Genomic DNA, 14,455 nt, shown 5'->3' with positions numbered 1-14,455 from the left:
TTCTTTTTTTTTCTCTGACCATTCAAAATCTGCGCTATTGCGCGCAAGTTTGAAAAAAGATATATCCTTCCCTATCTTTCCTGCATGTAGTATTAACTACGTGCGAGAACGATAGGACCAATCCTATGTTTTCTCAGGCGCAGTATTAACACCGAGAATACCCCTAGTCAAATCAATGGTTTTGTTTCGTCCCGTTGTGCGGCCGTGATTATCACGACTGCATAACGGGACAAAATCACGTCCATCTGTTTAAGCCCTAAGAGAACGAACAGCTACAATCTGGAAAGCCACAATGTTCCTTTACATCTACAGCTTTTTAAACAAGGGAAATTGCTGGCTCAAGGCAGGAAATGTACCGCATGGAGAAGCAAAACATATGACTTAATCTAATAATCTACCTTACACACCAGCAGCACCTAGGACTATTTCCCAGACCCCTACCTTTAATCTGCTAGAATGCAAGCTGCCGTCACTGCAGTTTCTACTCCTGTCATGACCCAGAGATTGTTTAGTCTGCAGAGGATCTGAGCCATCCATGGGGAGCTCTGAAGATAAATGAACACGGCGTAGCGAGCTGCTGCAGGGACAAGATGTTATTTTAATTCTCAATGTATAGGCTGAGAACAGAGGCCATGTCGTCAGCGCCTACGTAAACTGTTAAGTAGTGCTCCCTAAATCATTCCTGCCACAGATAAAGCCAGATGAGCATATTACAATAAAAAAGGCAGCGAAATTGCAGGTATTTATCATGCATTATCACAATGGGAGACATTACTGAGGCTGTTTGTCATGCGGCAGCCTTTACCTGCGTGTGGTTGCCGTCTTTTGTTGCTGTGTAGTGTGACTGCTAGGAGATTTCATTAACATCTGCTTGACTTGGTATAAATTTAGGCTTTCTTGACAATAAATTAAATGCATATTATATCAGAAATTAAACCGTAACACACAGATTCCATCTGCTGAATCCCGCAGCGGAATCCAGACGTGCCCGCAGAGATGGACAGAAAAAGACATCTTCTTACCTGTCCAGATCCAGCGCGGGTCTCCTCCGTAGTGGCTGGGTCTTCTTTCTTCTGCACGGCAAATGCGTCATGCCCAGTGCGTTTTTTTTTTCTTTCAAATTCTCTTGCTTTCCCGCCATAGCTGTGGCTGTGCTGTGGATTGGATGGCTTCCATTGACTTCAATCAAAGTCATTCGTATGGGAATCCGCAGAAAATGGAGCATGTTGCGATTTTCTCCCACATGCGTGATCCGCACACCGGGGGAAAAAAATCACATCCGCATGCTTTAAATTGTTTTGCGGATGCTAATTAGAGATGAGCGAGCATACTCGCTAAGAGCAATTGCTCGATCGAGTACCTGCCCGCTCGGGAGCAAAGATTCGGAACGGAGGGCAAATCTCTCTCTCCCTCTCTTCCCCCCGCTCCTCCCTGCTCATGGCCACAACTCACCTGTCAGCAGCCGCGCCAGCAGCCGAATCTTTTCTTCCGAGCGGGGAGATACTCGCTAAGGACAATGCTTGATCAAACAATTGTCCTCAGCGAGTATGCTCGCTCATCTCTAATGCTAATGCATCCCTATATTGATTTGCAGATCTCCCGTGCGGTTCCCCCTCGTGGGTTCTGCAAATCAAATCCACCCGTGGATATTGGGCCTAAAAGGTCTATTATATACGCATTTACTGTTTACTAGCCCAGGGTATTGGGTTATTGTTACATTTTCCCAGTGAAGAGTTAATACTTAAAGGGGTATTCTGGGCATTTAATTCCATTCAGTATTGATAACCTATCCTCAAGATAGGTCATCAGCAATTGATCGGCGGGGGTCTAGATTTTGACAGTTCGGTCTACAGTGGGGTCTGTGCTATAGAAAGTATAGCTTCCATTGATTTCAATGGGAGCAAACTCTTCTGTTAGACTTCCATCTCGGACCCCATAAAAATCTGTCTTGCTGCAGAGAGTGCGAGGGCTAAGATCAGGTAATCATTGGGGTTCTGCAGCAGTAGACCCCAGCAGATCAACTACAAATGACCTATCCTGAAACTATTGACTTAATTGCTATGGATAATAAAGAGCTTTCTATTATAAATCTGGGTTTAAGTGACATGTTGGGTATATATCATGTACAGAGAGATGGTGCAAAGGGTTGGATGAAGTAATGATATATACTTCTATTATATGCCACAAATGAGTGCTTGTTCTTGGCTTTGTATAAATGACATTTCCATCTTTGAACGGCATTGTATAATTGATACATAGATGTAGTCTACGTTAAAAACTTTGTATCTTTGTTATTACATTGCATTGCTTATCTTGTAGTCCTTAGCTGGCATCAAAATTCTGCTGGAATGGTCAAAGCTGTTATTTGGTGGCAAGAACGGTTCAGCATGTTGATAAGTTTAGTGACCGTCCATGCGACTTATTTACCATGTACTTGCTCCATGTGTCTGTTGGGACAAAATTAGTAAACGAGTTATCTTTAAGTCTACTTGCATTTACTTTGATGCTTATTCATTCTGTAAAGTGGTGTGTCTGCCTTTAACTGTGCTGCTTGAAGAAGCGAGGCAGTATTAAGTGAGTTTAGTAAGATCATGCCTGGCACAGATGGTAACGACTCCGTTTACAGTTTAATAAATGCTTAGAGAAGATGAAAGAAATCCTCAACTAAGGAAAGAAAAAAGGAATCCGAAAGATCTAAAAACCTTCTACTATCCACACACTACACTGATCAAAGTCTTCCAACTGCAATCCATTAGGAGATTTCACATAATCTATGCGCAGCTAATAAAGTTTCGGTTTTGTTAAAGATTCGGCATGGCATCTCACACTTTATATAGTAGAAAATACACAAGACCTGTGAGAAATATTGACATTATATAGAGACAGCAGTCTAGTCATCCCTACAATAGAGAAATACTTTACAGGTCTTTCTGTGCTATAGTTATAGTGACTGTGGAAGTTAAAAAAAGTCAGTGGCCTATAAACCTGGCAGAATTTGCAACCATATAGTGAATAAGTGGCCGTTATTTGATTGCCGTTTTATATTATACTATGTGCAGAGGTGCATCATGATTCAGCCCCAGATACGGATGCAATTTGCTATAAAGCTTGCCATACACTAAAGATATTTGATGGCAACTTTTTGAACAATTTGCTTTTCACATTTAGTTTGTCGGCTCCTCCTCACTCGATTTTCCGCATGTGTAGTGGCTGCTGGCTATTCTCGGTAGGTATCGGGGTACGACAGAGGAAAGGGAGATGGACACAAACGGTTGACAATGTATATATTGTTTTAAAATGGACCACAGCAAAGCAATAGGTTTAGCAAAACAATACTTATCAGAACTACACAGATATTTCTAGGACACATGATCTTTTGACAGAATTGAGTTTCACAGTATCCAGAAACAATTATAATAATTTTCCCTTAGCCCCAATGGCTGTACAGTCCAACAACCCTCTCAACAATAACACAAGTTACTTATAATGCCCTGTCTCAATTCAGCCAGCCCTCAATTCTCAGTCTTCGTTATTGTAAGGGCTATTACATCTTTACTCCTCATTCTCTCATTGAAGGAAGCTCATGCTGTGTCTTCGGCTGTAAATTTATGACCAAGTAGTAGTGAAATAGTAGCATTGAGTATGGTTAATGTTACCATTTAAGTCCTGTTAGTCTCTAGTGTGCATAATTTAATGCCATTGGACTAACCGATCTCTACTTACAGTTGGTGGCCGCGTTTCACAAACCTTCAGTGTTCATAGTCAATAACTAATTCATTGATAGGACTGCTAACAATGGGACTGCTTCCTCTTTTTTATAGTGGTTCCTGGCCATGGTTGCTCCGCTGTTGTCTCTTTTGTCAAGGGTGCTTCTCACTGAACGCTACAACTACTCTTAATTTCTCTAGAGTCCTGCATTCCACATATAGTGGAGAGCCTTTAGAGCTTGTTGTCAGTCCCCTTACACTACTGCACCACTCCATCTTCCCGCTCGACCATCTTACAATATATGACCCCCAGACAGCCAATAGTAGCACATGTCACAGAAGTCAATATCTCGGTGCAATTTTACAAGATAGTCATTAAAGGTCATTACAACACCAATTTTCTCATTTCAGTCTACCTGTATTCTCTTCATACATTCCTGCAGTGTGGGTTTCTACACAAGCACCATGGTACATATCTGTTACTATTAATGAACACCTTTCCAATATTCCAATGACTGCACCAGGCAGCAGCTGTAAATGTATTCTATACCAACTTTCCACAGATACCTGGTCTTTGGTTGGCAGAACATGGTCTATACCGGACATGACCTTCAGAAAATACATAATGGGGTGATTTACTAACCTAAATGCATCAAAATTCTGGTTCAATGTGCTCCAAAAACATGTACATACCTTGCATCCCATTTATTATGTGTTCTAGATACTTTCCAAGCCTCACCAGACAAGGGGTGAGGCTTAGATAGAAATGGAAATGTAGCTTAGCTAGAAAGGTGTGGCTTAAAATGCAACAATGTGCTACAAAATTTTGGCACAATGTAAGCTGACTAATAAATACTGTGACATTAGACAAAAGTGTCTAACAACATGAACCATATTTATCATACACTGTGGGTCACTGTGATACATTTGGCACATATTTAGACTGCTTGCTCTACGTTTAAACTGTCTAAATATTAGGCAGAATTTGTAAATCTGTCTCACAGACAAACCAGGGTATAAGAGCCCCAGGGCAACTCCTATAACACCCAATAGCCTTAGAAAAAAATCTCACAGACAAATTACTGTTTATTACTCCATTAAAACATAACCTTTATTTAATTATTTTAGAATTAGGAATACTATTACATCCTAATAAACCCTATAGACAAATAGAGTATCTGCCCTGAAAAATGCGATCCTGTCCAGAACTTTAAAGGAGATGTCCCGAGGCAGCAAGTGGGGTTATACACTTCTGTATGGCCATAATAATGCACTTTGTAATATACATTGTGCATTAATTATGAGCCATACAGAAGTTATAAAAAGTTTTTTACTTACCTGCTCCGTTGCTAGCGTCCTCGTCTCCATGGTGCCGACTAATTTTTGGCCTCCGATGGCCAAATTAGCCGCGCTTGCGCAGTCCGGGTCTTCTGCTGTTCTCTATGGGGCTCCGTGTAGCTCCGCCCCGTCACGTGCCGATTCCAGCCAATCAGGAGGCTGGAATCGGCAGTGGACCGCACAGAAGAGCTGCGGTCCACGAAGATAGAGGATCCCGGCGGCCATCTTCAGCGGTAAGTATTGAAGTCACCGGACCGCCGGGATTCAGGTAAGCGCTGTGCGGGTGGTTTTTTTAACCCCTGCATCGGGGTTGTCTCGCGCCGAACGGGGGGGGGGTTTAAAAAAAAAAAAACCCGTTTCGGCGCGGGACATCTCCTTTAAACCTAGCTCACTTCCAGACATGCTGCTCTGTTTCTGATCTGTGTCTTTATCATAAACAAGGACCTGTTTTTATATGCAACCAGCACCTCCATAATTAGGGTTGTTTAGTTTTTGATGGATGTTCTGTGATAATTAAATTTTTTTGTAAATAGTGTTCCTATTGTGGACTCATTTTTGTATGACATATCTATTATGTGTACCAGTTATTTGGCTTTGCAGTGGGAACATCATTTTCTGTTTCCTTTGGATTCGGGATAGCTAAAATATGTAACTACTATTTGAAGTGTATTATTTTTGTCATGGAACATGTATATTCAGTTCCTTGATGCGCCGTTGAAAATCAAAGGTGAAACGTGAAGGTTTTTTTTACATGAATTGGGATAACCTACATATAATAGTGTCACTGCGTTATTGATTTGACTGTAATATTAGAAATGCTACTGCTCTAAGGGTACTATATTTAATTGTTGCTAACCAAATCCTGTATTCAACCTTGCCCTCCTCTCATATAGGATGTAATAGGGCGAGTTAGGGTTAGGTTCCTCACAAGGTTGCCTTTTTCGGGATGGGTGCTCTCTAAACTATCTGAGGTTAGTGTCTATTAGGGTTTAATTGTGTTCCCGGTTTTAATATATGAAATAAAGCCTATGATTCAGTGGCCTAATAGACAGAAATTTGTCTGTGAGATTAGAATGAGAAAATCTCCCCTATTGTGCCTGCATTATTCCCCGTATTTGTGTTTAGTTAGCCCTGTATGTAAAAGTATGTTAAAAAGAACAGTAACACCAAAGTGGATGATATTTTATGGGAAAAACTGAATGTAGAAATTGACATGTGGTATGGATTCTAAATCCGCAGGGTGTGCATCAACGTTGTGAATATTCAGATGGATTTCATTCTTTGCGATGTATATGGTAGGTCAGGAAATCTAGTAATTTCACCTTAGAGATAGCACCTATAAGGTGTGAGAAGACTTTTATCGTAGAAGGCCATGCAAAATACAGTTGGTACAATGCCTGTACAGTGCCATCTATTGGAAGGCAGCATTCTTGCAAGTCAATATCAAATCTTTTAACAAGCCTTGTAACAATGACTTGGAATATAAGCCAAAGCCAGAGGAAAAGATAACCATGTACAGACAGTTGGGTTCAGGGTTTCAGCCCCTTTTAAGTGTGTAATAGGTTGCTCAAACCGTTTAGGTGCTTTCCCTAAGGAGAAACTATACCTTTCCTGATCTACATCATAGGCCTTTCACCCAGCCAAGCCAGTAACCTACTCCACACTGATGAGAGGTAAAAGCCCTGAAACAGCTGTCTGTGCATGGTTATCTTTTCCTTGAGGAGAAGACTCTGGCTTTGGCTTATATGCCCAGTCATTGTTGTAAGGTATGTCAAAAGACCTGATACTGATTTACAGGAAAGCTGCCTTCTAATAGGCGTCATTGTACAGACATTGTTTCATTTCCCTTTTGCATATTCCATATATGTGGTGAAATCTATTTAACATAAGTGGATTTTGCCACATATTTGTCATGGCTTTGGCAAAATCTGTGGTGGAAAATCTAAGACATATGAACATATTGTTGACAACTATATCTGTAGAATGCGAGAAAGTTTCAACAAATGTAAAACTGGTGTCTTGGTAAGCTGTATTACTAAAGCCTATTTTACACTGCCCAATGAATTGGCACAAACATCCACATCAAGCCTTGTGGATTTCCTTGCAATCAGCCAACGATCGAGCAAATGCTCATTCATCGACTCATCTGGTAATTCATGCAAAAAATGGCCGCTGTTGGGCAGCACATCTCCATGTGTAATTAGAGAGATGTGCTGCTCAACAAGTGCATTCTGCATGGAGACAAACAGCTATAGTAATGATCGTTCATCCCGAATACTACAGATAACCTGCCCAATGTTCACGCGCACCGACCAACTTGCTTTGTCAGTCATCGCTTGTTATGGGCGGCTTCTCACAAGGCTATGCGCAAAAACGCTCACTACAGCGTATTTATGCATGAGCGAGGCTTGAAGAGGTACATAATCTGTGTGTTGCGCACGTGTTTGAGCATAGCACTTTACTTTTTGCACAAGCAAGGCCAATTCACACGTGTGTGACACACTCTTTCCGTGGATTTAATGGCTAGACCCTCCCTTTCCGTGGATTTCATTACTATTTGAGCTCTAGATTTAGTCTTTTCTCTGCGTTTTCCGCAGTGTCACACCCTTTCCTCTGCCTATTTTTGCACTTCCTATAGACTTCTATGGGACTTTTGCTATGCAGGGAAAAAAAGGAAAATAGAGCAGGTCCTACTTTTTCAGGTGCGCGGGAAACGCTTATGATAACAAACCCATTGAAATCAATGGGTTCTGTTCTGTGTGTTTAACGCGCACAGATTTTGCGTGCGCAAATACCTGCAGAAACACGGTGGTGTGAAGAAGCCCTACCATCGGCAGGTTATCCGCCCGTGTACAGAAGACAGCCGTCTTTACAAATTCAAGCAAAACATTCATTAGTCTCCAGGCAAGTAAAGTAATGAATTTAATGGCTATTTTCTCACTAGAGGGCAGCAGAAGAGCTAATGAGGATAATTTGTAAATAATCTTATTACCCGTTGCAGATTCAATTTAAATAATTACTTATTAAAGGTAATGAATGCCAAATAGGTCCGAGACCTGAGAATTCGGAATGGTGTGTAACAGATGACAAGTGTAGACGGCCGTCTCCATGAATTCGCACATAGTTTGTCCTTGCAGTCGCGCTGCATAGCCGGCCTTGGAGAGCTTCGGAGCTGCACACAGAGTGTTACTGTACAAATCTGCATGACTAGTATTTTCATAGCCTATAAGGAAACCTATGGTTTCCTGTGGAAAGTAGAAATTCCACACCGCGCTGCAACGTCTGCGCTGTACTCAGCCCAACACACAAAAGCCTTAAGGAGCCGCTTCCAAATCCCTTAAAGCATTCTGCCACACTGACTTGGCAGCGAGGCTTAGAACATTATTAGAGGTTTGGAGATCTGACCTTTGCATCGCATCCTAGACTGGCACATCTCCTAATAAAACATGAAATGTATAGCCCAACCAGCGGCGGTGGGAGGTGGAGGGGAATGCAAGCAGACAAACAGGTCGTTTGATATATATGCTATGTTCAGTTGGAAGAAGAAGTAAGTGAACCCCTTGGAATCACCTGGATTTCTGCATTGATTATTAATAAAACGTGGTCTGATTGTTATAAGGACAGCAGACGAGAGTCAGCGCAAATACGCTTGCCGCAGTGTAGAGTATTTGTGCATGAATGATGTTTGAAGAGCCAGGCAATCAGCTTTTTGCGGACGTGTCAGCGCATATTACTTTTTTGCGCGTGCAGGGAAAGTTGATGCACACACGTTACACTCCCTTTCCATGGGATTGATTGGCTATTAATCCTTTCCAATCCAATTCATATTCTGGTTTTCCTAGGGGGCTTACTCTTTTTCTGCGCTTATACAACGGCGCTATCTGCTGGCTAAAGCCAGTACTGCATGAGGTGACACGTTGGATAGGCTCTGACAGCAGAGAGGCTGGCAATATACAGTAAGAGAACCCCGACGGACGTCTTCCAACATCTGAGCTGTACAGCCTTAAATCATAATGTCTTCAGACGTCAGACAGTGTATTGGAAAGGGTTAAAGCCTAATAGTTACTTCTATAGGAGTTTCGCTACGCAAAACACAGGGAAATAGAGCAGGACATTTATTTTTTGCACGCAAAATGCACTTATGAGAACGAACCCATTGAAATCAATGGGTTCTATTCTCTGTGTTTAGCATGAGCAAAAATGGCCATCGAAAGGAGCCATAAGGTACAATTACACCTTATTCAAACTGCGCATGTAGTTTTGGTTCGTGAAAAATGCACTGTTCTCAGGGCTTAAACACATGGGCAGGTTTCTCTCCCGTTATGCGGTCGTGATAACGGGACAAAACAAAACCACTGTTTTCAAAGGTTTCTTTTTCAGGATTCTCGCCTGTACAATTAACCCTATCTTTTCCACAGTATTAATTTTGTGCTGGAAAGATAGGGCAGCAGCGTTTGAATGGCCGAAGAAAAAAAAATCTAATTCATGGGCAAATACACTCTGTACCAGCGAGCATAGTTGCACATACAGCACATGGGTGATTTTGGTCCATGATTCGGACTAAAATAAGACATGCTCTAATTTTTTTGCATGCATAAAAAACGGATGGATGAATACACACATTTAATTCAATGGATCCATATTCAGTCCATTTTCAGTAAGTAAGGGCTTAAACACACAGGATTATGCGCAACTATGCTCGCTGCTACAGAGTGCAGTTGTACATGGACGTTTTTTTTTTCTTTTCTAGCTTTTCAAACTCCGCACTAGTACATGTAAGTTTGAAAGAAACATCGGGGAGATAAGTCCTGCCTTATCTTTCCCGCACTGTAGTATAGGGCAAGTCCTATCTTATATCGCAAATGAAAATGAAACCACTGAAATCAATGGTCTCGTTATGTCCTGTTATGCGGCCATGATTATCACTGCCGCATAACGGAACAAAAACACGCCCATACGAAGAATACCTAAAAAATAAGGACTGCATGCGGACAGAAAATACGCCCATGTGAATGGCTCCTGGCTTATTATCTGTTCGCCTTACAGTGCATCCGTAATTATTACAGATGTACTACAGACAGCATGTCATTGATTTTAATTGGTATTCAGATGGCGGAATCAAAATTCAACGCGAATTTCACTTCTAAAAATGAGCAAATCCATGTGCAAAATTCCAAACAAGGATTTCCCATTTTTTTCCATTTCTTTTCCGCACACAGATTTGAAATCTGAAAGGAAAAAAAGATTCCAACTAAAGGCAAAAAATTCAGATGTGCCCCAGAATTTGACACAGAATTGGCGCGGAAATCTACCATCAAATTTCATGACAAAATCTACTGTCTAAACATACCCTTATGAACAAACACAATGTTACTAATCTAATAGCACACGAACAATTGTACTGCTCAAGTCTTTTATTGAGTACATCCACAATATGGGTTTAGGACCTTCTGCACAGGTAGATCAGGAACAAACTTCCATCCAGGTAATAATAAGGGGGTCACTTACTTTTTCTTACAACTGTATATCTCATAGCACCTCATTCTCCATGGAAATTATGTTGAGCAAGCAGACATATTCCAGCAAAGATATGCAGGAAAGCCTTGGCCCAGGGTCCAGCTTAAAAACTTTAAAGGGGGTTTACATCTTGCACAATGCCTGTTCTATCAATGACAAGCTGATGTATCACCCCTGGGAACCTCGAGAGGGAGCATTCATCACTGACTGATAATTTGAATCATTAGGCACTTCGTATTGACATCCACAGGCCATCTGTGCAATGCTGAAATTGCCTCTCAGATGAGAGATGGGCGAGGGAGGATGAACCTCATTGACCCCCAACCATCACCGCACTTCTTCATCCCGCTGTATTATCTGTTTATCCTGGTCCTAAAAGGACCCACTCTGATAATACCATTATATTAGGGAATTGCAATTTATATTTTTATCTGTTCATAAAGGTGTTGTTCATCTTTAACAAGTAATTTAATTCAAAGGCCATTGTTTTTGCCCCAATTCTGTAACATAGTCTGTGTGGTAATCTTGTTCCCAAGAGCAGATCCGAGGGGCTGTATATATTGACCGCGCTGTGTGTTTAGGTCTACGTGTATGCACATATATAATACTCCCTTTCAGTTAGCCATAGTTTAAAAAAAAACTAAAAACACCTTGGGTGAACACATCCTGGGCCAGAATTACTATTCAAAACACAAGTTTTTTGTGGCGAAGTTGAGTCAGAAAATTGTTTTACATGTTTTGCGCCACATTTATTATGCATTTTAGACATTTTTGGATACTTTTTCCTGTTTATCTGAAAAGGGGCATGGCCTAAATTGCTTTACAAAATTGTGCCAAATTGCACGAAAATTTTGGCAAATTTTTGGTGTGATCTAAGTCAACTAATAGGTGGTATAAACATGAACTAGACAGTCTAGAGATGCTCCACATTTACCATCCAGCATGAAGTGCTGTGATAAATCTGGCGCAGTTAAGATCGTCTGGGGGAAGGATTTTACGCCAGAATCCTGGCATTAAAAAGTCACAAATTTTGGTGCAAGTCCCACTTGTGCAAACATTTGCAACTCCTTTTTTTTAATGCCAATCATTCCACTTTTCTGAAAAGGGGCATTGCTTGTGGAGGGAGGGGCATGACCACCTTGGACCGATGCATTTATGTATAAATTACGCTAGAAACTGGTGTAAATTATACCAAAAATTATGCCTAATTGGACCTGCATACATTTTTAGGAAGGCACATGGAGGTGTTACGATGCGCCTAATATTTGATGAGGCATTCAGCTCTTCATATATTAAATGCATCATGCGCTGGGTCGGCATTTGGAATGCCGGTCTTAGTAAACTTTCTCCTCTGGCTTAGTTTGCACTGTATAACTGTTAGACAATATCAGTAAATGTACTACACTGTATATACAACAATTGCTGCAGTCGTGCATGGAGCACATAAGGGTGGACTTAATAACGTATTCAATTATATCTGTTATTCCTGTTTCCATTAACTATTAAGTGTCTTGTATCGGCATATTTAGGCCCGTGTGCCGATGTAATAGCTCTTTCCACCCAAAATCACCAACCAACATCTTTTTTTATCATACTTACAATGGAAATGTACAATTATTGGGATGTTCTTGGTAACATTATAGTGTGGGTAAACTTCATGTCAGACAGTTCATTTCTTGCTTCCGAATATGTTGCCAATATGAAATCCCCACATGACATGTAGTAATTTATGTTTGTCTTGTTTTATTTCAGCGGAGCCGTTGCCTTTGATGGACTTGTGCCGGAGATCAGTTCGGTTTGCCATTGGCAGAGAACGTTTGCACCAAATCGAGTCTTTACCTTTGCCTCAGGCGTTAAAGAACTATTTACAATACCAGTGACATCATCACTGCGCCTCGAATCCTCAGCCGGACAACAAGACAAGAAAGAACGAAAAGAAGAAATAATGCAACACAGCAGATATTGTTTACATGGAAACAAAATTCCTTTACGATGGATATTTACACATTATTTAATTTTTAATATATATATATATATATATTGTGTTCTTTTTTTGTCTGGATGCAGTGCCACAGAGCATTAATGGACCACTGGAAAAATCTTGTCTGATGTTCCATCCAGTACTGTCGTCTCAAAAAGATTCCCAATCTTTGTCCAGCCATTTACTTTTTCCATATAGCCTATATAAAAATCAGATGTAGTAAAATTATAGCATTTTCCACATCTAAAAGGCACATATATTTATGCTATTAAAACAGAATGAGGAATGCCTAGGAAATAAACAAGGGGTCGAAAACATTTGTGTATCAAGGTGGGGACATTCATGTGTTGCTAGTAGAACACTAGCACGACATAGCTTATGATACAGGATCCTATTCTATCCCTACATGAACACAAGGAATTACGAGGCAACTAGAATACTAACCTTTGTTCTGTTGAGGATATTTTGTTGAAGCCCAAATGTCCATACATAGCAGAGATTCGGCTCGTGGAGAAGTGGAACGCAGCTCAGGTGGTCCTGCCAGTCTTACCAATAAGTGGTGTGAACCTTACCAGGGCTCTGCATCTCCAAGAGCATCATAATGTAATGAAAGTAAGGAGAGAGTATCCCCAAGGATCACATACCTTTAACACTTGGATGGTCTCATACTGAAGAAAACAGTGATCAGGCCTTCCTCTACCAGTACGTGAAGTGTAGTAGCACCAAGCAACATAGGGAGTAGTGTTGAGCGAACTGAACCAGTAGAACCCTGTTTCAGGTCAAACTTTGCTAAAAGTTCAATTCAGCTCAAATCCAAACCAGGCTTTTGACAAAGTTCTACCTGGAACAAGGTTCTACTGGTTCGGTTCACTCAACACTAGTCCTAAACACTGCTGTATAACACTGTGTAAAGACCATAAAAGCCCTGCATAACTCTCTCAGAGTGTTATACAGCCTTTTTATGGCTCTTAGACAGTGTTATTCATTAATTTTAGGAGTATTGATGAAGCTCTGGTTCTGTTCCAAATAATTCACATGGAACCAAGATTTTTGCAAAAGTTCGGTGAACCGGCCAAACCGAGCTTTTCAAAAATTTGCTCATCACTAATCAGTCGGAAATAATATATTTTTATTGTGAGGCACTATCACATCTATGTACAGCCTTTCCCATATGAAATCCCACTAGAACTGATACTAAACACAACTACTGAATTTTGACCCCTGAATATCAAATTTATTCTGTAAATGAATAACGTCTACATCCCTCACTGGTGTTACGTCTGTTGGGATGGTTGGGAGCATTTCAGGTGTATTTTTAAAAAGGCAATAACCACCTGAATGATTCACCAGTCTGTGGGTACTCGGTAAACAGGCTCCGCTCCCTTTATGACATCATATATGTTCCACAATGACATTGTAAAGAGCTTCACTTGCATCAAACACAGCTTGGATATCATTTTTAGATTGTTGTCAATGAAATCACATTTACCTTTCATGCCCTGCAGCCATGTTATTAAGGTATAATATGGCTTTTAATTTCTCTACTCAGAACACTACCCTAGTATGGCTATTGTTGGAACCAACTGATTCCACATCTGTATGAATGCATATCTTTTTGGTTTGTCATTTTTGGGAACTGTCTGGATTTGGACAGTGATGCTTGAGATTTTTGGAGGATTTGCTGAAAAAAGTATAAATAAAAAAAGAGAATTACTTCAAATATGTTTTTTTTCTCCTTTATTATCAATAACGTATCTTTTTCATGTTGATTGGTGTATAGAGATGAGCGAGCATACTCGCTAAGGCAAACTACTCGAGTGAGTAGTGCCTTATTAGAGTACCTGCCCGCTCGTCTCTAAAGATTCGGCTGCCGGCAGGGGGCAGGGAGCGGCGGGGGAGAGCGGGGAGGAAC

At 40.8% G+C, this 14,455-nt stretch overlaps 1 protein-coding gene across 1 annotated transcript in view; it reads left to right on the top strand.

Annotated features, from left to right (window-relative positions):
- SPSB4 (splA/ryanodine receptor domain and SOCS box containing 4) overlaps positions 1-14,245 on the top strand; it is a 166,435-nt gene extending 152,190 nt beyond the window's left edge. The window contains exon 3 of the mRNA XM_066599076.1: positions 12,315-14,245. Coding sequence (XP_066455173.1) covers positions 12,315-12,442 — 128 coding nt within the window. The 3' untranslated portion in view covers positions 12,443-14,245. The remainder of the gene's footprint in view (positions 1-12,314) is intronic.
- The last annotated feature ends 210 nt before the right edge of the window (positions 14,246-14,455 follow it).

The sequence above is a fragment of the Eleutherodactylus coqui genome, chromosome 1 (assembly GCF_035609145.1).
Source record: "Eleutherodactylus coqui strain aEleCoq1 chromosome 1, aEleCoq1.hap1, whole genome shotgun sequence".
NCBI lineage: Eukaryota > Metazoa > Chordata > Amphibia > Anura > Eleutherodactylidae > Eleutherodactylus > Eleutherodactylus coqui.
Note: the sequence above shows the minus strand (reverse complement) of the source record. Positions and strands in the feature narration are given on the sequence as shown.